This window comes from Castor canadensis, chromosome 15 (genome assembly GCF_047511655.1).
Source record: "Castor canadensis chromosome 15, mCasCan1.hap1v2, whole genome shotgun sequence".
Taxonomy (NCBI): Eukaryota; Metazoa; Chordata; class Mammalia; order Rodentia; family Castoridae; genus Castor; species Castor canadensis.
The window spans coordinates 28,314,541-28,337,736 of record NC_133400.1 but is presented as its reverse complement, the minus strand read 5'-3'; the positions used below and the strand labels follow the sequence as shown (position 1 = coordinate 28,337,736).

The 23,196-nt window shown below is 51.5% G+C and overlaps 1 protein-coding gene across 3 annotated transcripts; it reads right to left on the bottom strand.

The window, feature by feature from the left end:
- Positions 1-686: 686 nt before the first annotated feature.
- On the bottom strand, positions 687-21,505 carry Pllp (plasmolipin). 3 transcript variants are annotated; one of them, XM_074055953.1, is made up of 4 exons: positions 21,234-21,505; positions 5,083-5,256; positions 2,959-3,081; positions 687-1,226 (listed from the first exon to the last, which is right to left on the bottom strand). In XM_074055953.1, exons 1-4 carry the CDS (start codon positions 21,366-21,368, stop codon positions 1,083-1,085), a joined length of 576 nt encoding a protein of 191 aa, XP_073912054.1. In that variant the 5' UTR covers positions 21,369-21,505; the 3' UTR covers positions 687-1,082. The 3 variants fall into 3 exon arrangements, with proteins under 3 accessions (XP_073912054.1, XP_073912055.1, XP_020020149.1); XM_074055954.1 differs by lacking the exon at positions 21,234-21,505 and adding an exon at positions 12,589-12,672; XM_020164560.2 differs by having other exon boundaries at positions 1,085-1,556; positions 21,234-21,504.
- Between the last annotated feature and the right edge of the window lie 1,691 nt (positions 21,506-23,196).

The following is a 23,196-nucleotide window of genomic DNA, read 5'->3' as shown; positions in this document are numbered from 1 at the left end:
GCTCAGGACTAGCTGCCTTCCTTCTGCTGTCTACTACTCAGCTCTAGCATGGCAAGCACCTTGATCACGGCACTGCTAAGCTTCAGGAACTTGAGTCAGGTGACATTACTGACAGTCTAAATTCAGTAAGATCACCTGACTTGCCCAGTAAAGCAAAGGTGACTCAGTTGTTTTACCAGGACAGTTTTTTGGGGTGGAGCAGAGCTGGGGATTGAATCCAGGGCTTTGGGCATGCTAAGCATATGCTTTGCCACTGAGCAGCACAACCAGCCCGGGGGCACTTTCAGGGCAGTGCTATAAAACAGGCCAGCCTGGCACCGGTGGTTCACACCTATGTCCTAGCTACTCAGGAGGCAGAGATCAGGAGAACTGAGGTTCAGAACCAGCCCAGGCAAATAGTTCAAGAGACCCTATCTCAAAAAAACCCATAGAAAAGGGGCTGATGGAGTGGCTCAAGGTGTGGCCCTGAGTTCAAGCCTCAGTTCTCAAAAATAAAAAAAAACTTAGGCCAGGACTGTTCCAGATGGAGCAGGCAGGAAGTCTGGCCAGTCTTCCTCATAATAGAGCTGGCTGGTAGTGCTAAGTAGACTCCACAACTTCCTGCTCTAGGATAGGCATTTTAGAGACTGCATGGCCCTAACCTGCAGCTTCCTGGAGTTTAAAAGCATACGCCATGATTCCACATATTTCCCAAATAAGTTCATCTTTATTGCAATTGTAAAAAAACAAAGTCATTACCAACCATATGACAACACACCAGGCAAGGTCCTGCTTCCCTTGCTCCCTCCATCAGGTCCCTTGTGCTTAATCAGCAGCCTGGAGGAAGCAGTCTGCCTTGATATAAGCTTTTCCCAAGAGAGAATTACAAATGAAGGCTTGGGGGAGGGAGGGAACCTGAAGAGATCTGTCATCATTTGGCAGTCCTTTGAAACTGGTTTGCGTAAATAACCAGAGGTCTGCAATCGGAACTCTCTTCCTATGAACATCTCCCTACAAGTGACATGCTGGCTTTGGGGAGGGTCAGGTCAGGATGGTTTGCAGGCCATCCTGGAACAGACACTAAGATAAGTCCATGTTGCTTGTTAGACTGATCCTATGGCTGCAGGTTTGGAGTCTATTAGTGCATTTAGTGCTGGTGAGTGAGAAGGGTGGGCCCATCCGTGGACAATGAGGTCCTCTGATGACAAGGCTGAGAGTGAGAGCCCCACATCCCTCGTCACCTTCCGCTGAATAAGAGGGAGGAAGAGGAGGTCTCAGCCACAGGTTTTTGCCAGCCCACTGTGCCATCTTGGGCCTGCTTCCTCAGGAGTGCTGTCTCGAGAGCTGGTGTCCCGTGAACAGGGAGGAGCACAAACGCAGCCCTGCCTGGCTTGTGGGTGGCCTTGCACTGTGACCAAGCCGCAGCTTTTGGCCCTAGTGTGGGCCAAAGCACAAGTGGCTTAGGCATAGCCACCAGCCATTTGACTGGTGGCTGCGTTGCTGCCCACTCCTCGCCAGGCCTGGAAGCTGAAGAAAGCGCTCACACCATAGGCGATCATCACCAGACAGGCAAAGAACTGAAGGGAGAAGGGGCCCAGGCTGTCAGTCTGAGCAGAGCACCAAGATCCAGAGGTGGGTGGTGACACTATCCCCAGTGGGTCCCCTTAGATGGGCAAAACCTTGTTAACCAGAGCAAATTGTTCTGGCAGCCACAATCCTCATACTCATTCTACATGGGGGAAACAGTTAAAACCTCACAGGCATCGAGCACTTGGTGGCCCACGCCTATAATCCTAGCAACTCAGGAGGCAGAGACCAGGAAGATCATGGTTCAGAGTCAGCCCCAGGCAAATAGTTTGTGAGACACTATCTCAAAAATACCCAACATAAGAAAAATCAGGGCTGGCGGAGTGGCTCAAGTGGTGGAGAATCTGCTTAGTGTGAGGCCCCCAAGTTCAAATCCCAGTTCAGCCAAAAAAAAAAAAAAAAAAAAAGACAAAATTAACCATGGAGTAGGAGCTACCACATAGTTATAGTGGGTTTAGTGTTCGGGAATGGGGTGGCTCAGTAGTAGAGCACTTGCCAAGCCTGCATGTACCACTAAAAATAACATTTAAAACACACACACTCAAAGCCACCCTAGGATTTTTTTTTGGGGGGGGGAAGGTGGAGGGACAGGTCTCACTATGCAGCCTATGCTGGCCTTAAACTCATGACCCTCCTGTGTCCGCCTCCCAAGTGCAGGGATTACAGATGTGTATCATCATGCCTGGCCTCAACCTAGGAATTTTCTGGAATCAGTTTACACCTCTACACCCACAACCTGTATGTGCATTGAAAAGCTTTGTGACTTAGTTCACTGATCTCAAAACCGTCTTCACCAGAGTGGGGAAGCCCAGGGGATGTCCCATCCTGAACATGACTGGGATTCCAGGCATGTCACTTAACCTCTGTGCTAGAGTCCTGGTCCTTGTCTGTAGAAAGCTACCAGCAAGTCCTTTCCTCTTCCTCACTAGGGCAAGGTGTGCAGAGCCTTGTGGAGCAGAGCAGAGCATGACAGGTGTGGAGATGACTGTGGGTACCTGACATGGGCCGGAGTCTGGGCTTCCTAGGGGAACCCCCAGATATGGTTTTGCATGAGTACTTGTCAAACGGGTAGGGCCCATAGTTGACATACTGTCCAAGGGGGCACATGGCCCTAAATCAGTGTGGCACAAGTGAGTGTCAACAGAGCTCCACAGCTAGCCCAGAATTTCCACTGGCTGCCACCAGCTATTCTTGTTCAGGTTCCTCTGGATTTGTTCACTAAGGAATCCTGAATGTGCCTGGCTTCCTTCCCGCTGAGACTCACCTAGAGTGCAGGTGGTAACTCAGGAGGTCCCTGCCTATGATCAAGGGAGCTTGTGAATTCAGATCTGGAGACCTAGACTTGGCTGTGTCTCCCCTGTAGACTGCTGGGGACCCCCAGGACATACTCACAGAGGCAGCTGCACGCTGGTTATACTGCCGGGAGCCCTTCAGGGACGTCACATCAACTGCCGCAGAGCATGTGATGAAGGCGGTGATGTAGAGAATGGTGGCAGCGACATTAAAGATCATTAACTGGTGGGAATGAGGAGAAAAGCTGTGAGACTCGCAGGGAGCATAAGAGCCTCTGCAGCTGAGTGGGAAACTGGGAAAGCCTGAAGTAAGCCAGCAGGGCAACACCAGCCCACCACGCAAAACCCTTTTCCCTCAGCCACAGGCCACTCCTCCACGTGTGGCTCCAGGCTCTCACTGTACCACCACAGAGCTTGACCCTGTGGCTGGTCCTACAGGTCGGGGCTCACATCCCTCTACTGGCGGGGGAGTAATCCATGGCTCCCTTGTGGCCACATCCTAGGCTCAAGACTCCAGAGCAAATGCTAGGGTCAGGGCCTCAGATGGCCTAGACACTCCAGGCAGGAAACTGAACATGAAGACCTCAGATCCACATCCCAAATGCTTGGCCCCGGGCAATTAAGTCTTCAAACTGGTGGCCCTCAACCATTTGGTTTTTTCCTATTTTTTTAAATTACAAACATTTAAAAATTAGATTTCACATGGAAACTTGAAAATTCTTATAGTAAAATTTCATATTAAAAATTCTGGGGTCTCCCCCTTTCTGTATTTGTACATAGTGATGCAGTGTTAGAGAAAAGTGTCATATTTCCAATCTGTGTTGGTGCTCATTTGAGAAAATAAAGTTTTTAAATATGAAAAAAAAATTATGGGGGCTGGATATGTGTCTCAGTGGCCCAGCACTTGCCCCGTATGCACAAGGCACCTGCATCCCTGGCTTCCCAAAGCTAGTGCTCAGAAGAGGCACCTCCCCTTAGATAGTGTGCTGGATTTTCTAGAATGTTCTGATCCACCTCAGTTACCTCTCTTACCTGGGCCCTGGAGGTGTCGGCAAGCCCCCATCCTAGAGAATCCACACAGGCCATCCCCCAGCCTTCTCCAGAGGCAGCTCAGCCCTCCCTGCACCATCTGGTACAGGTCCAGGAGCACAGAAACAGCGCCAGGCCACCAGGGCCTTGAAAAGTAACCTTCTTTCATGACGGTTGTGCCAGAGCCCAATAGGGCCCAGGGACAGGAGGCCTAGCTCAGCAGCATTCTTAAGAGACATGGGGCAGGAAGATGGAAGTCAGGCCAAGGCCTCCTCGCCCTCAGCAGCCACTGTTAACCCTGCCTGGCTCCTGCCAGTGATGTCAAGATCTAACAAACCCATTCTGTCTTGAGGATGACTCATGGTTCCTTGGTTTAAAAAGTCATTGAATTGCAAACAATGCTGCTACTCTCATAATCACGTGCCTCTGTGCTCACTGAAAGGCTTAGACCCCAGCTGCAAGGGGTTTCCTGATCAGAGAAAAACCCCAGCAGCTTTCTATGTCTGGCCAGGGTACCTCCTCCCTCCTGAGGGCAAACCTGGGGCACAGCCTCTCCCAGGTTGCAGGGCCTCCCCCGGAGGCAGGTTGAACACACATGCTAGGCCCCAGCCTCCTTTCACCACAGGGTTGGCTGCCTGCCTGTATGCCTCAGCCAGAGGCTGACAAACCCAGCAAGCCAGGCTGATTCTGACCACTCTCGAAAAGAAACAGTATTTCCAAAATTCCAAATGGGTCTCTTGGCCAGGCACCAGTGACTCATGCCTGTAATCCAGCACCATTAACATTCCCAGCTACTCAGGAGGCAGGGATCAGGAGGATCAAAGTTTGAAGCCAACCCTGAGCGAACAGTTTGAGACCCAATCTCAAAAATACCCAACACAAAACATGGCTGGTGGAGTGGCTCAAGTGGTAGAGCACCTGCCTAGCAAGTGTGAGGCCCTGAGTTCAAACTTCTGTGGGAGTGGGGGGATGGGGGGAATCAAATGTGTCTTTTGTGAATCCATTCAACAAACCCAGAGCTTTCTCTGAAAGCTAAACACCTGAAACACCAATGCTCCCCCATATCCTGGCTCTGCAGGCCAGCTGGGGTCATTGAGCACCTCAGCCAACACACCCCGACCCCAACCACCACTTCTCATCAGAAGGTCCCAGGGGTCCTGTCACGGCCACCCACAATGCCCCTGCTCAGACTCACCACTAGTGGCCAAGGCACCATGTACAACTTCATGTGAAGCTGAAACAGATACAGGATGAAGAAGACGATTGTCACCAGCCAGAGGAAGACAGCAACGAACATCACCCAGCCATAGGCAGGGTACAGGTGGTATGGGGTGTCAGCAATCAGGGCCCACACCAGCAGCCCCAGCACCTGGGGGAACAAGACAGGGCCATAGTCTCCCTGAGTCCCCCAACTTAAGATGGAGGTCACAGACCAAGCCTTGGCCTTTTTATTTGACAAATACTGATTAGGCTCCCTCTGCACACTTCTGTGCTGGGCCGTTGCCTGGCCACTCTTCCCCTCTTCATCCCTCTATGCCGTGACATAGCATCGCTTGCCTGGGACAGTACTCCTTGCCTGTACTCCAAGGCACGTTCCCTATGCCTAAGTCTGGGTTCCAGAACCTTCTCTACATACATGCCCCAGGCACCCACTACCCAGTATAGTGTTTCCTTCCCCAGCTGCAGGCTCCCTGAGGGCAGGTCCATCCTTGTCTCCTAGCTGCACCCCAGTACCCAGTTCAGGACCTGGGCCTTGCTAGGGGCAAAAACCTGCTGAAAGGAAGATCGGTCACCAGCACATCACGGAGAGATGGCCAATCACGCAGTCCTGAGGCAGGATGACAATGGCCCATGTGTCCTCCTCCTGACTGGGCCCAGGACTCTGGGTGACCTCCTGCCTAATGCATCTCCACCCTCTCTCTGCCATCTCCTTAACTCCTAGTGGCCCCATCTACAGGTGTTACTATTCCGTGTCTTACAGGGGAAACTGGGCCTCAAAGAAGCCACATGACCTGTCCCCAAAGAGATTGGGCCTGAACATCCCAGAAATGTATGCTGTGGCTAAGAGTATGGACTCCAGCCAACTGCCTGGTTTAATCCTTGCTCCTCTTTCCTCCTGTGTGACCTTGGGCAAGCTCATAACTTTCTGTGTTCTCATTACCCCACTTGTGTTTTCTGGGTTTTTATTTATTTTTTGGTAGGACTGGGGTTTGAACTCAGGGCTCTGCTCTTGCAAAGAGGTGCTTTACTGCTTAGTGCGATGCCTCCAGTCCTTTTTGCCCCTGTTACTTTGGAGATGGGGGGGGTCTCTCGCAAACTATTTTCCCAACTGGCCTTGCACCACAATCCTCCAAATCTCAGACTCGCATGTAGCTAGGACTACTGGCGTAAACTCTGGTGCCCAGCTAATCACCCCACTTGTAAAAGGAGTGCAGTTTACAAGCATAAACACATACCCACCTCATACAGCTACCGGAGGACTCACAACTTCAGGTTCAGATGTGAGAGCAATGGGAACATTTGCTTTTATTCATGAACAGGCTGAGTCCTGCAGAACTACGGGAGCCCAGGTCCTCTGGGCCACAGGGAATTTCATGTGGACAGCTTGCCCACTCATCTCGTGGGGCGGCCGAGGAGGACTTACAGGGTGTGGCCTAGCATCCTGGGCAGGGCCCAGGGAGTGGAGGTGGGGGACGGTGGCGCTGTAAGTAGTACTGCACACATGGCCAACCCAGGCCTTCCCAGTGGCTAAAAACACCTAGTTTGGGCTGCCCTCTCTTTTCCATGAGGGCATCGTATGGACTCCCTGAGGACCAGAGAGTCTGATGTGGGGGTCTGAAGAAAGCAAGGCTCTGTCGTTGATCAGGACACACAGAGGGAAGTCTATTCCCATATCCTGTGTGGGGAATAGGGAATGTCTCTCTCTCTTTTTTTTTTTTCCCCACCGTCTCCCTACTTCATCCTGTTATATTAAAATAAATCCTTGCTAAAACTTCCACCTTGTTTAAAAAAAAAAAAAGAACAAAGAAAGAAAAACACACAGAAGCGCTGTGTACTTTTTCCTTGTACAGTAGACAGGCAGGTGACAGACCTCAGCCCAAGGGTGAAAGGCCCCCCTCTGGTTGCTGATCTTTGGAGACAAGTCCCCAGGCTCCTGACCCTGTGTGTTCAGTGCTGTGACTTCAGTGAATGACAGTGCCTGGTACCCAGTGCATGCTCAATAAATACATGCTTAGGAACCAAGCATGTGTCCTTATCCAGGATATAGGGTCAGAAGCCTGCCCTGTATAGGTTAAAAAGATGTGGGTGTTAGCCGGGCACAGTGGCTCATGCCTGTAATCCTAGCTACTCAGGAGGCAGAGATCAGGAGGATTGCAGTTTGAAGCCACTTCTGGGGCGAATAGTTCCGTAAGACCCCATCTCGAAAAACCCTTCACAAAAATAGGGCTGGTGGAGTGGCTCAAGGTGAAGACCCTGAGTTCAAACCCAGTACCACCAAAAAAGAAATGTGTATGGAAACTGCTCCTGGCCCTGCCCTCAGCCACACAAGGAAGGGCCTTGGCCTAAGGTGAAAGACCTAGGAAGGTGCCCTTTTCTCCAGGGCTCTGCACCCCGTCTCCCAGGCTGGGGTGCACCCTAGCACCTAGTCCCACACAGCCATCTGTTCTTACCTACGACCTCTTATAAGCAGGTCAGCTGGTGGCCCTTGTGCCCAATTTCCAGTAAAGAAAGGGGTGGGGTGGAGCAACAGGACCCCTGGTCTGCCACCTTGGGGACAGAGCTCTCAATAGTGAGGACTCAGCATGATCCTGAACAAGCACCACCCACCTTTTATTACCACCCATCCCTAAGTCACCACGCTCAAGATGGACACATCGGGAAGGCTACAAACCCCCAGAGCTGCATGAGGCCACTGGGAAGAGCAAATACTTTTGAAGTAGCATCCTAGGCACCTTCTTCAGGTGAGCAGTGACCTACCAGGGACAAACAGCTCTCATTTAAAGTAGGCTCTTGTGGACTTAGAAACCATTGTTTTGACTGGTTCCAGGAAGTTAGAAATGCAGCAAACTGAAAAGCAAGACCAATGCACACTGATGCCACATCCAGCTGCTAATCCTGTGCTATTACTCATAGGCAGTCACAGCACCCATGTAGCAACCTCCTGCTCTGCCAGGCACGGGGCGGTGCCTCCCTGCCCTTTGTCATAACCCTCTCACAAGTCTGTGCCTTTTGTCCCCCATTTTCCAAACAGAAGCTTAGGAGCCATGCCTGTGGTCACCGTGGGTAAGAGGTAGGGCAGAACTGGAACCCAGATCTGTTTTTCCCTGGTATCTGACACTGCAGATTTATTGAGCGATGTGGGGTGATGTGTGAAATACAGGAAACTTAGTTGCCTCCAAGGGCAGGGTTGGGCACCCAGGCCTCCCTGTCCCTGCTCTGCCCTGCCCCTGGTTTTCAGATCAGCAAATGTAGCCTGCAGAGATGAAGTACAGATAAGTAGCAGGAATTCGTGTTCCTGCTGCTGTGCTGCCTGGCTCTGGGCCCAGGGAGCTGCCCCCTAAAACAGGGAAGGTCCTTTCTCCATCTGAACCTGACTGACTGGTTTTTCTTGGTCTCTGATACACCCCCCCCCCCACCACCACCCCAGTGAGACTCAGCTCAGGACTGCGTTCCCTCAAGTTTGCTGACCCCTTTGCTGGCCTGGATGGCTCCACTGGGGGACCAAGGCCCAGGCCTCAGTTCCAGAAGCTACAGGGCCCCTTGTACCCCCATCCCTAGCCAGGACCCACAGAAACATCACCTGCTGTGGCCCCCACTCTAGCTGGAACAAGGGGTCAGAGGACCTGTCATATTATGAGGTTGGAGAATGACAGCAGGTAGCTAGGGGGCAGAGTGAGGCAGAGCAGCCCAACTCTGCCCCAGGGTCTCACCCCATGCACAGCCCAGATGCCCTTCCCCGTGTGCCTCTTCAGATCCCTCCATGCAGCACGCACTACCAAGTGGCCACCTGCACTCCAGGCAACCCCTCTTCAGATAAAATCCCTCAGCAAGGATGACTCACAGGGTAAGGGCTCTGGGAAGCACCAGGTGAGGAGGGGGACTAGAAAGAGGGGAAGCTGGTGCAATTTTAAATTAAGAGCCACTGCAAGAGCTCACTGGCAAAGTGATGTGAACAAAGACCAGGGGTGAGGGGAGGGGACAGAGGGAGTCCTGTGGGTCTGGGGAAGGTGAACTCTACCCCTGGGCCCTGTGAGTGGCCTTCACCTCCATGTCCATCTGTTCTAGAGTTTCTATAGGTAACTATGCCTACCTCTTCATGTTCCTCACACACACACATACACAACCAAATCTTCTCTCACCCACCTTCCAAACTCTCTGAGGGTGCTGCAGATACCCAGAACTGCCTGGAAATCTCAGGGGTACAAGACCTTGAAAGCCTGAAGAACTTGGATTAGGAGTCTTTCCTTCAAATGACAACTATAGCTGGGCACCAGTGGCTCACGCCTGTAATCCTAGCTACTCAGGAGGCAGAGATCAGGAGGATCACAGTTTGAAGTCAGCCTGGGCAAATAGTTCATAAGACTCTATCTTGAAAAAAACCCTTCACAAAAAAGGGCTAGTGGAGAGGCTCAAGGTGTAGGCCCTGAGTTCAAATCCCAGTTCCTCAAAAAAAAAGGGAGAACTGCAGTGTCATAAAAGGACCTCTTCCAGAGACATTTGCATCCCCAAAGAATTTCTCAGAAACTGGGCAAGGGGGAAATGTTTTTGTTTAAACCACCTGCATGACCATAGAAGACTGATTTGTCACCAGTGCCCGGCCAAGAAGCATTCCTCACTCCAGCGCAGCTTTCCTGCTCTCCCCAGATCGTGACACCTAGCCAGGTGAGCTTGGACACTGTGGGCCCTCCCTGTAACTCAGGGGCAGGTTTTCCTTGTGGTCTTTTTCTGTAGGTGGAATGGTGTCCCAGAGGTATGCTGAGTCTTAATCGTACCTATGTATGTGACCTCATTTGGAGCAGGGTCTTTGCAGGTGTCATCAAGTTAAGGGGGGCAACACTGGATCAGAGCCTTTAATGCAATGACTGTGTCCTTGGAAGGACAGGGGAATGTGGACACAGAACCACACAGAGAGGAAGCCAGGTGAGGAAATGGTAAATGAAGATGGTCAAGGTAGGTTAGATCACACCTAGCATAGGCTGAACATTCCACCAGTTCCAGTGGCTCCATCACTGAGGATAAAGAACTGGGTTCCAGCCACTCCGCTGCACCTGGTTTCCTGAGGCAGTGGCAGTGTGTATGGCTCGTGGGGTGTGTGGCTCAGAGATAATTAACATATCTAAGGGACTTGCAGTGCTAGCCCCACCCGTCTTACAAATGAGGCAGCTGGGCTGGGGGTGGGGGCAGAACTGCAGCAGGGGCCAAGGGCCTCCCCAAGACTGCTCCTCAACTCCTCCCAGGCAGACCCTTTAGCCTCAGTCTTCCCCTGCACAATGGGCACAAGGGCTTAGCCTACTGCCCTTCCCACTGCCCACACCTGAGGGCCAAGTCTCTTTAGTGCCTCTTCTCCAGGGGCCTCAAACCCTCTCCCCATGTCATTTCTGGAGGGATTAATTCACCAATCCCACAATGGCCAAGCTAACCCCTCCCCTGCAAAATCTTCTTCTGTCCCCGCACCTCCTGGGCAGAGTGAGACCCTGGTAGACTCACTGTGTGGCCTTGAGAGAGTCACCTAGCTTTTCTAGTCTGTTTCCTTAGCTGGCACAAGAGGAAGTTGTGAAGAGGGGCTGCCTATCCAAGTCACCTGCAGGTGTGTCAGGCAGGTGAAATGTGAGAAAAAGTTAAAAGCCACAGCAGGTTGTGCGTCATCCTGTGGGCTGGTAGTGATCCCTGAGCACTAAGAAAGGAGCACCTCTGGGCTGGGGGCTGACATGAGGGTCTCACATTCAGTGGCCACCAGAGTTGGCTGCAGGCCACAGGCAGGACTAAGAGGGCCAGGGGATACCCCTGGAGCAGGAGAGGAACTTGCGGGTGACAGCTGGGAGCACAGGCCTGAGCTGCTGAGTCCCAAAGAGACACTAGAACCTGGTTTTTACATGAAATCCTTTTTAATGCTGGCAACTAACCAAATGCATAAAAACAAAGAGGGTAAGAGCCACCAAATGCTACTGCGGGGACAAGGCAGCAAGTCCTTCCTCAATCCTCCAACACCTTTGCCCCAGTGCCACTGAGGCAAAGAGTGGCCTAGTGACCCTTCCTGGGGTTCCCTCCTTTGGGACACATCTGGGCAGCCTGAGGACACTGAGGACTTGGCTTGGTCAGGCTCAGCCTCCACCCCCACCCTGGCCCTTTTCCCTACACTGAAAGGGACTTTATGGGGACAAAAAGCCACCCATTGTGTCACAGGAGACAAAGGGGCAGGGGACAGAGGCTCCGGGCTGGCCACACCACCACCACACACCACCCCCTCCCTGAGCCAGGGGAGGGCGGAGGCTCCTTGGAATTCCCTTGATGGACACTGAGCAATCAAGAATCTGGAGCCATGAGCTCCAGCCAGAGCCTAGGCCAGACTGCCGAGGCCTCAGCAGCACTCATCACAACTCTGGAACCTCCCATCTGAAAAACGGGCCTACGAGGAACCAAACTGAGTCACTCAGTCACTGGACAAACTCTTCCCAGGCCAGCTCTGTGCCAGGTGCTTTCTGAACCTGGGCAGCAGGGTCCTCCTCCCACATACACACCCATCCCCACCTGGGCAGGAGTCAGCTCCAAGGCCTTCCAAAGACAGCCTTCTGCACATTATCTGTTATTCTCCAGTCCTGAGTCTCAGATCTGAGTTTTTAGATTCCAGAGGTGGGAGGGGTTTCTGCACCCCAGCCCCTCCTGGCTCAGCCACACACACCTTACACCTCACAGGACCCACACCACTCTTTCCTGAGGTTCCCCTCAGGGTTCTAGAAAAATCTTCCCAACAGAAACTCAGGCTGCTCCCTACTTAACCCCAGCTGGTGCCCTCACTGCCCTCTGGGCAGGACCAAGCAGGTCTCCTCTGGTCATTCCAGGTGTAGGGGCCCAGGGGGGCTTTGAGTCATAGCCCCCATGCCTTATCTTGCTCTGGGTCAAATGGCAGTGCCCTCAATAGGGTTCCAGGACTTAGAGCACCCCGGTGTGACTCCCCTATTCCTTCCTCTCTTCCCTGCCCACTATGGGTCCCCTGGTTCACCCTACAATGCCTCCAGAGCCTCCCCAATACCAAAGACTCCCCCACCACACAGAAACTTTGCATCCCCACCCCCACCCTGAGAAAGCCCAGGCAGAGGCCTGGCATTCAGCACATCAGCCTCAGCCTCTCATCTAGCCTACCAGGCCCCCATCAGCACTTCATCCCCAGGGTCTTTCTCCCTCTGGTCCCAACTCAGCCCATTTCATAGATAAGAACTGAGGCTCCTGGAAGATGTGGACCTTGCCCAAGGTCACACCCGTAAGGGGTGGTACCTGAATAGCTCTGAGGTACAGACTCCCCTGACACTAACTCCCAGGAGGTGGGGACACTGCTCCAGCTTCTTCCCATCCTGGACATCCCCCCAGGCCTGGGATCTAATGCTGTGGATAAAATGATAGCCGCCCCCTCCCCTGCACCAGAAGGGGCTGGAAATGGTCCCGCCCACCATTCACACCCAGAATGGTAGAGGGGAGAGCTCACCTGATGTCTGACATACCCCATAATCAATGTTCTAGGGCAGGCCTAGGTCTGTTCCCTGGCAGCTGACTGACCTTTGACCCTCCTCTTCCTGAGACCCTGGTGTCTCCTCCCTGGACAAACAGGAAGAGCCAATCCTGCCCAGACACAAAGGCTCGGCCCAGTTCTGTCAGTATCAGGGCTGGGTTCCCTGGGCTGCCAAGGAAAACAGCCTCTGCTCACCACCACCTAGGTGGAGACCACCTGCAGAAGTGGGAAACCAGGCCCTGGGCTGAATTCTACCACCACTAAGCCATCAGCTGCCGAGGAGTGGTCACCAGGTCTTGGCCACGTCAGGAAAATCAGCAAGTGCCCATCAACAGGGGGATGGCCTCACAGGCCCAACCTCTGTCCCATCCTGATGTGGATGTCCTCTTTCCATTTACAGATGATTAAGAAAATCATACAGGACATCCATCAGCAGCACTGAGCTCAGAGCTAATGTCTGCTACTGTGTGACCCTGGGAGAAGTGCCTTCTCTCCAGGCCTGAGAGGGCATTCACAGCTTTTGCCATATCCACAAACTACCTGTACTTTTTTTTTTTGCTCAACATTTATTTAAAAATTTGGGGGTGAGGAGTTGAGACAGGGTCTCCCTATATAGCCCAGGCTGGCCTCGAACTCATAACCCTCCTGCCTTGGCCACACAGATGTTGAGATTACAGGCACAAACTTCCACATCTGGCTGAAAAAACTTTTAATGTTATCTTATTTTTGAAATATATAAATATATGACATAGTAACCAAAAGTGATTTCTCTTTTCTTTTTTTTTTTTTTTCCAGTATTAGGGTTTGAACTCAGGGCATACACCTTGAGACACTCCACCAGTCCTTTTTTGTGATGAGTTTTTTTCATAGGAGCTCAAAAACTATTTGCCCAGGCTGGCTTTGAACTGCAATCCTCCTGATCTCTGCCTCTTGAGTAGTTAGGATTAAGGTGTGAGCCACTAGTGCCTGGCCAAAAGTGGTTTCTTACATGTTTATTCACACAGGATTTACACACACACACATACACTTTCAGTTTCAAATAGGTTTGTCTTATGTCTGTGCACATTTCCTCCACACAAATGATCACAATTGGGACTGGCGGAGTGGCTCAAGTGGTAGAGCACCTGCCTAGCAAGCAGGTGGCCCTGAGTTCAAACCTCTGTACCACCAGAAAACAAACAAACAAAATAACAAATGATTGTAGTTTTGCACCTTGTTTTTTCTACTTGACCATACAGCCTTCAGATGGTGCATCATTTCACAGAGCTGCTCTCCTGACTTCTTCCACAGCAGGAAGGTATCAGATGCTGTTCCATATGGGCCCTAACTTATTTAAGCAGTCCCTATTGGTGGCCTTGTATTCACTGGCAAGTGTGCTAATTTTAAAATGAAACTTTTAAATCACTAACAAGGAGAAACCTATATTATGGATCATAGTAGCAACCAAACAAAAGTTAAATGCAACAAATATGTAACAATGTTAAAACATTCCTGTCAGGGCTGGGGAGTGGCTCATATAATAGAGCACCTGCCTAGCAAGCACCAGGTCCTGAGTTCAAATCCTAGCATGGGAAAACAAACAAACAAAAAAACAAGCAAACTTCTAAGCAGAGTGGTCACCCAATTTTGGAGTTTGTTCACAGGAGTCCCCCCTTATCCCTAGTTTCATCTGCTGCAATTTCAGTTACCTGTATTCAGAAAAGATTACATGGAAAACTCCAGAAATAACTCACAAATTTTAAATAGATTTTATTAAAGTACATTACTGTAATTATTTGATTTTATTATTGTTGTTAATTTTTCTATGCCTAATTTATTTTTAAGGTTTTTTTTTTGGGGGGGGGTGATACTGAGGTTTGAACTAGGTAAGCACTCTATTACTTGAGCCACTCCACCAGCCCCTGCTTTATAAATGAAGCTTTATCACAGCTATGCATGTATGTAGAAAAGTGTACAGAGAGAGTTCAGGACATCCACCGGGGCCCTGGATAAGGGAACTACTGTGCTTTAAAATGTTGGGAAGGTGAAAAAGACAGATTAGCTCGAGACCCTAATCTTTTTTTTGGGGGGGGGGCGGTACTAATCCTGAACTCAAATCTTACACGGGAGCCGTTTCACCAGTCCCTTTTTGTGATGGGTTTTTTCAAGATAGGGTCTCGAGAACTACTTGCCCGGGGCTGGCTTTGAACTGATCTTTGCCTCCTGAGTGGCTAGGATTACAGGTGTGAGCCACTGGCTTATCTTGAAAATGCCCAACACAAAACAGGGCTGGTGGAGAGGCTCAAGTGGTAGAGCACCTGCCTAGCAAGCGTGTGGCCAAGTTCAAACCGCAGCACTATCAAAAAAAAAAAAAAAAAAAAAAGACAGGCTAGCCCTACAGCAAGGCTGCTTCCTCCTCCATATAATCTTTCTGGATGTGGTTAATGTGGGTGACATGAGACCTGCTGAGCGCTACACAGAACTTCTTCACAACCTGGAAGTGGAAAAGGCCTCACCCTGACTGAATTTCCAGAGGCCAGAAGGAAAAAGAAACAGTGAGAGAGAAAAAGGAACCCTCTATAAAGTAAAGCAAACTTTACATGGCAAAAAAAAAAGTCCAGGGGCAAAGTAAAAAATAAACAAACAAACCAAAAACCACAAAACTACTGGAGAACGCCATCTGCAAACCTTCCAGAGCTCCTGGCAAGTGACAAGGCCCAGCCCGAGTTCATGGACAAGGAAGCACTGGGCTCCAACCACGTTCCAAAGGTTAACCTTGCTCCTCAGGGCCTGAAACAACCACTGTGCTGGCCAGCCATTTTGGCCTATCAGATTGGGGAGCGTCCAGAAGTGTGTCTAATCAGCAACTGGGTGGCTGTGGGAACAGGTAGGGACCCAGGGACAGGTGTGACCTCCATGGAGGGCATTGCAAATCTCCACCCTGCTGGGCAACCCTGTGGTGCCACTTCTGGAAACGAATCCTACAGCCTCACTGTGGTAGGGTGTGAAACAGTCAAAGACTGGAAAGCCCAGGTGTCTGCCAACCACAGGCCTGGCCACCAATCACAGCACAGTCACATGGTGGGACACACAGAAGCCATAAGAGGAATGGACTGGGCTCTCTGTATTAAGGTAAAATGACCCCAGACTCATGTCCATGCGTGGTTCACAGATGTACAGTCTCCAGGGTAAAGCAGGGAGAGGTGTGACTGCCCACATCTGCACACATCACTGCACATAAGGTCTTTACATGGCATGAAGGATCCGCTGTACCCAAAGGGGACAGATGGCTCACTGCACTCTTTCATACACTGTACTGGAGTTTGAGCTCAGGGCCTGCCAAGTACTCTACGACTGGAGTCACATCCCAGGTCCTTTTTCTTTTCAGTTTATTTTTCCGGGAGGGTCTCATATTTGTCCAGGGCCACCCTCAGACCTACCTCCACCTTCTGCATAGCAGGGATTATAGGCGTACACCACCACACCCAGCCTTCCACTCCATTCTTGAGCATTGTAAATATATTACCTATTTTCAAAATTAAGAAGGAGCTGGTGGTATAGTCAAGGTAGAGTCAGGAGCTGACTTTCCTAGCATCGTGAGACTCCATGGTTTGATCCCCAACACCATCACAAAAGTTGAATAAAAATAAAAATTATGGAAATAAAGATATGAAAAAAAATAAAGATGCGCATAGTACCATGTGCGCTGATCTAGGGGTGAGGGCAGATGGAGGACTGGTCAGGGATGAAAGAGACTGCATGTTACCAAGCACCTTTTATACCGCTGAATGTTTCACCGTGTGTCATAACATTTTATCAAAGAACTTAACAATGTTTACAAACCACAAAGGGTCCATCAGTAGAAAAACTGAGAAGCAGCTACAGGAGCTGGGCTACAGTGACACTATGGGATACTCACAAGGAGAGATGCCAGAGGCACTGCGCTAACAGCAGATACAGAATAAAACCAGTTAGAACCAGTTCTTGCCTTAGGAAGAGGAGTGGTGATCTGAGGACACCTTCAGCCTTGTCTGTCTTGGTTTTTGTTTTGGAAGGAGAATATATTCCTATACTGTTAGGGAATTACAAATGAATTCCCACCCTCGCACCCTCCCACTACAGTGAGCTGGAGTGTGGTGGGAACTAACAAGGCAGAGCCCTGTGTGCCCTTTGAAGGGAACAGGCATAGGGAGTGTGCGGGCCCAGGAAGTGGCACTGAGGCTGCTGAACCCCCCAGATGTGGATCTCAGTGCTATGCAAGCCTGGTAGTCCCCAGCACGGCACTGCCCATACCTCATGGACCTCCACCACCAGGCAGCTGCTTCCTGAAGGTCAGAGTTGCCATTCTAGCCCTGCCCTGTCCCCACATTGGAGAGGAGCTGGCCTGCCACTGGGACCACCAGAAGAAAGAGCTTCCTAACACCCCCAAGTGCAAGGATGGAGCAGACAGCCTGGAGGCACCGCAAGCTTCAAGTTTGATCCAGAATGCTGCTCTCAAGACTGTGCTTACAACACAGTCCTGGGAACTTATCCTTCCAGACACACCATGCCAAGCCCTTCATAGGCAGTATGTTCTGTATTCCTCAACAGTTCCACCATCATCATTTTACACACCAGGAAATGAGGCTCGGGAGCTTAGGTACTTCCAAGATCCCAAGCGTGCGGGTGGGGGTGAGATGCAAGTGATAGAGTGCCTGCATAGCAACTTCAAGGCTATGAGTTCAAACCCCAGTACCACCAATTAAAAAGAAAGAAAGAAAAAGGAAACCAAGATCCCAAGTCAAGAAGGGGCAGAGCCAGGATTTGAATCCAAGATAGTCTGCTTCCAGGCCTGCACACCAGCCAATACACTGAGGTCTACTCCATGATCACTGTGATCTAGTGATAGATAAGGCATCTGGTCTGTTTATTTACCTGCAAACTTAAAGCTATGTGGCCACCCCAATCCCAGGAGGTAGGGCAAGAAGGATCAAAGTCACCCAAGGCAAATGGTTGTCCAGCCACAGAGACTTCACACAGCTTCCAGGTCCTGGGCCCCACAGATGCTTTCTGACTGCCAGGGCTTTGCACAAGTGATAGCCTGTCTTGAACCTCCTTTTTTATTTTGTGAGACAGGATCTCGGTGTGTAGCTCAGACTGGCCTGGAATTGGCTATGTAGCCCAAGTTGGCCTTGAACTCAGGATCCTTCTGTCTTAGCCTCTCAAGTGCTGGGATTACGTGGGTACACCACCATGCCTAGCCTGAACCTCCTTCTTCCCACCCCGTTCCATCTAGCTAGAACCTTCAGACCTCACCTGTGCCAGGAAGCCCTCCCAAGAGACCCCTGATGAGCTTCCCTTCCTCAAGTCACCCCTTCTCCTCCAAAGCATCCAAGAACTCCACCACCCAAAAATAAAACAAAACAAACAAGAACCACAGTGTGAGCCAGGCTTCCCATCACCAGATCTGAGTGCAAATCCTTTCACTCTATGCTGTATGCACATCCTTGCTACTCTTCCTTGCGTGACCTTGAACAAGTTCCTCACCCTCCCTGAGCCTTATTCTCATCAGTAAACCCAGGTAACCTCCTTCTCAGAGCTGGGGGAGAATTTAAAAAATAAGAAAGAGATGAGTACTTCACAGCACTTACTTAATATTTACTCTAAAAAAGGCTGAAGGATCTGCCATGAGACCAGTCACACCTTCTCCCGCATTTTTCTACTCCCCTGTCACACAAAGAACTGTAGCAGGAAGGACGCAAGGTTTTTATGACCAGAAGAGCTAACTCTAGATCAGACTTATTTGTCTACTTGTTTTGGGGTCAGTTGCATAAATTCTTATTTCCTTTTTCCTTAGGTTACTAGAAAGTTCAACAATGAACCAGTAATCTTAAACTTGCTACAGATTCTTGATATAGTGATGTCTTTTTACCTACCTTTACCTTCCTCCCAAACCCATCAAATTTTAGAAACATATTAACTCTTCTGTTTTGAGTGACTTAATAATACCTTCTGGAACCAGATTTGGAGGAATGGGGGAGGGCAAGTGATAAATACCACCAGACATATTAGTGACAAATACTGGGATGGTTGTGCAGGACACCCGATCCTGGATGAAGAACAATCTCCTTGTCAAGGAGCTCGGGATCCCCCACCCTCCCAGGAACCTTTCACCAAATCTTGGGGAAAGAGGGGTTGGCAGCAATGAGCTTCTAGCTTCTCATTTAATTTACTGCCTTCTCTACAAAGCCTTCCCTGATCCCTGGGGCCTGGGGGGGGGGTGCGGAGGGAGGGGGAGCAGGCCCTAGGTCTAGGTCTCCACCACTGCCTGTAATTCACCAGACCCCCATGTTTCATGGGAGCAAAGCTGAGTGTGGTAGTTAAGAACATGAAACAGAAAATTCATTCCAGGGGAGGAGGGTGGTGAGATCTTGGGCCAAGACCTACCTCTGAGCCTCAGTTTCCCCACCTGCAAAATGGGGTAAAAAGGACAAAAAGCCCTTGGCAAAAGACCAAGAGTGCAGTGTGCACCTGACGGGCTTCTCAGCAGATGGTGGGGCATGCTGAGTGGACCTCTGTCTCCGACCCAGTGGAACAGTCCGTTGCCACAGAAAGAGTTCAGAAGCAGCTTCTCCAACAAGCAGATGGGGAAGGCTGGAGGTACAGGCCTTTAGAACCCCACAGGGGATGGAAGACTGAGAGGGGCAAAGAAAGCCAGTTCTGGTGTCTGCACACCCAGGGGCCCAGCTACACCAAGGACTCCCACTCATGCCTCAGTGTCTGCAATGGTGTAAGGGGACCCAGGTGCTAAGCCTTAGGAATCTCCCAAATCAGAACCATAAGCCTCCCCCAGAGGCAGCTACCCAGGTCCCTCCCATCCACACAGGAGCCCTCATTCCAGTTCCTTCATCCTCCCTATGCAATTCTCATTGTCCAAATACAAAACACCCCTATCCTATCCTCAAGGGCTAACCCTCAGGGTCCACAAGCCACTGCACTGTGGTCCTCACTGCTCCAAAACCTCCCAAAGCTGCCAACAGCACCAAGTCTCTAGCACTGGCAGAGGTGCACAGAGGCACCCTTGGCTTCTGGTCAGACCAGAAATAGGTACTTCAACTCCAACCTCCCCACTTGCTGGCTGCTCCCCCAAATCCCCCATCTCCAGCTTCCATTCACTCAGTGCCCTTCCCTACCTCTGCCTCAGCCTTTTGTTGAAATCCCAGCTCAAAAGCCATCTCTTCCATGAAGCCTTCCAGGCTGCAGACTTTATCTCCCTCCCCTCTGCCCTTTTTACATTCCTTTCTTTCCAAGCCATGGGCTCCTCCCCAACCAGGTCCTAAGCTGTATCTCCCAAATTGCCCAGAGCCCAGCACCCAAGTGGCTCTTCCCGCCAGCAGACTTAAATTAGTCCCATTAGTGTCAGAAGAGGGTGTCACCCCCAGGACAGAGAATCTGTCCAAAAACAAAACAAAGGGCCAATAATTAAAAAAAAAAAAAAAAAAAAAACACTTAGGGAGAAGAGATTTAAGTGTAGATTCATGGCTGTACTTCCTGAGATTCAACCATTCCACATTTTTTCCAGGGAGGGGGTCCAAAAATCTGCATTTTAAACAAACCCTGGTAGGAGATTGGAAGGTTAGGGTGGGGGAGAGGCCCCACCAAGGGAACTGAGAGGAATCCAGAAATAGAGGTAGAGGGCCCCAGATGGGGGTGGGCGCTCCCCTGAGGGCAGGAAGATGCGATCTCCATCTCCCCCGAGGGTCTGGCAGCCTTGCAAACACCCCGCGGTAAGCGGGATGGTGCGAAATGTCTACTCACGGGGTGGCCAAGGAAAATGGATGGAAGCCCACCACTGAAAATGGACGGCTCTTAGCTGATGGGACCCCTCCAAAAGGGACAGCCATCAGGCCTTCAGACTGTCACTGGAGGGTACGGTGGGAAGAAAGCGAACACCCCCAGGCCTATAACTGGTGGGGTGGGGCGTTCCCCTTGGCCTGCCTCAGCTGAGGTGTGCACAGAGGTCCGGAGGCGAAAGGAGTCTGACATCTGGCTTCCCACAAATTCCTCTCCCCAGCGCAAGGCGCGAAATCTCTGCCCTCCGAGCAAGCTAAACCGGCAGCTACCCGGCAGGTTCCCCAGAGGAAGCCAGAAAGGCCTGGCTGCGCATGGGAGCCCAGGGGACCGTGCCCAAGAGTCTGTGTCTGGGCACCGATGCGCTCTGTGGTTTAGCGGGGGGAGTGCTGGAGTTTAGCCACAAAGAGCCACGGGAGCTGGACAGGAGGTGGATAGTGGACTTTGCCTAGCCCCTGGAGGCCGGGGGCAGGGAAGGAGGAGAGAGACAGACAGACCAAGAGAGATCACGAGAGTTGTGCGCCGTGACTGCAGCTTCTGAGCGCGGTCGTGGTGACCACCTGGGACGTGGATGATGCGAGCTGACGAGGGAGGGAATCCCTGAACAGGAGGAGGGTGCAGTGCGTTTGCACGCAGGGATGACCAGGGGGCGTCCCGTGGTGAGAGGGTCCAGGGCGATCTCGGGGGTGTCCATCCTGGAAGTGTCCCCAGGGTAGGTATGGCGCATCCGTGCGCGCGGAGAGGGGGCGCCCTCGGGAGTTCCCCCTCCTGGCCTGGTCGGACGGGACTCCCCGACCAGCCCGCGGGCTCACCAGCTGCAGCAGCATGAGCACCCCGAAGTTGGAGCGCACGAAGCTCAGGTCCGGGCGCAGCGCGAAGACCGAGGTGCCGGCGCCCTGCGCGGGGCTGCTGGTTCGAGTGCTCACTTTCGACGGGAACTCGGCCATGGCAGCTCGCTCCCCTCCGAGGTGGCTTCGGCCGCGTCGCTGCCCGCGTGCGGTGACTCTGGCTCCCGCGCCGCTCCTCCGGGGCTCGGGCTCCTGCTGCAGCTGCTGGCGCTGCGCAAGGCGTTGGCTCGCGAGCTGGGATCGCCAGGTGCGGCCGAACGCCCCGCCCCCGGCCACGCCCCCTTAACCCTCCGCTACCCTGGGGCCGTCCAGCCCATGGCCGCCTAGCCTCGGCCGTTGGGGACTGGGGAAACTGAGGTCCGCGTCAGAGAGATGGCGCCATCGCCCTTCCGGAGGTGCCCTCGGGCAAACCCCTGCGCCTCTCTGGAAGGAAAGCGGATCTGCCGCGCGAGGGCCAGTCCTGGAGAGGGGCCTGGGTGGACTGGGCACGCAGGAGAAGGGCTGCACTGTTCTTTCCTGACTGGGGATGCGGCTTTCGTTTTTTTTTTTTTTTTTTTTTTTTTTTGGCGTGAGGGTTGGTGGTAGCCGAATTTGAACTCAAGACCTCGCGCATACTGGGTAAACGCTCTAGTACTTGAGCCACAACCTCAGTCCTTTCTACTTTAATTTTTATCTTTCTCTGGACAGGCTCTTGCTTTTCCCAGGCCGGCCTCAGACCACGATCCCCCCACCTCAGTCGTGTAGGTAGCTGGGATTACAGTTGCACACCACTATGCCTGCCCTATTTTCACTTCTAAACATTGATAACTTTCAGGCGCCTGTGACACACCTGTAATCCTAGCTACTTGGGAGGCAGCATTCAAGAGGATCACGTCTGGATCCGGGGCAAATAGTTCAAGAGACCATATCTCGAAAATAGCCAACACAAAAAAGCAGGGCTGGCATAGTGGCTCAAGTGGTAGAGTGCCTGCCTAGTAAGGGTGAGGCCCTGAGTTTAAACCCCAGTACCGCCAAAAGAAAAAAAGGTGGATGAATGATAGTTTTCTTACCTAACATAGGGAGGTGTGAGGCCCTCATCTCCAGATTTTGTGGGATAGGAATGAAGTATTACATAGAAAACTACTGGAACGCTGTGAGGAGAAGGACCACTGAGAAGATAGGAGGTGATGGGGTTACAGTTTCATTGCTCCATAGACACCCCAAAACTCTCATGCATGTGCACGAATACACTTCAGGTCACAGAAATTCACACTGGTAATTCATGCATTTTTTTCATCACCGATGTTTGCTTAGGCAGGCCCTGGGGATACATCAGGGAACAAGCTAGACAAGGCTAGACTTAAGTAATAGAGAGGAAAAATAATTTCAGATAGTGACTAAAATAAATTGGAGGGATATAACAGAGTGGGACCTGAAGGAGACTTTTAGATCTGGTGGTCAAGGAAGACCTGTGTAGTATGGTCATCCCCCCACCCCCACCCCACCCACTGCAGAAACCGGCAGAAACCTGAGTCTTGAGTAGAGGCTACCTTTGGGAGGATCTGGAGGTGCTTAGTCAGTGCAAAGGCCCTGAGGATGGACCCAGCCAGACCACTAGAAGAACAGAAAGAAGATCTTGGTGCGGCTGGAGTAGAATGAAAGTGAGATTGACACTGTGCTTGGGTGGCCACATAGAGCTATGTAGGTGAGGGTTTTGTGGGTGTCCTGAAGCAACTGTGACAAATTACTACAAACTCAGTGGCCCAAATCAACCCAGATATATTCCCTCACAGTGCTGGAAGCCAGCTATCTGAAATCAATTTCCTGGAGCTGAAACCAGAGTGTCCTCCAGGCCATGCACCTCTGGAGGCTCCAGGGGGAGAATCCTCCAGCTTTGTAGTGACTCTGCTGTTCCTTAGCTTGGGACCTAAGTACCTCTTTCTCCATT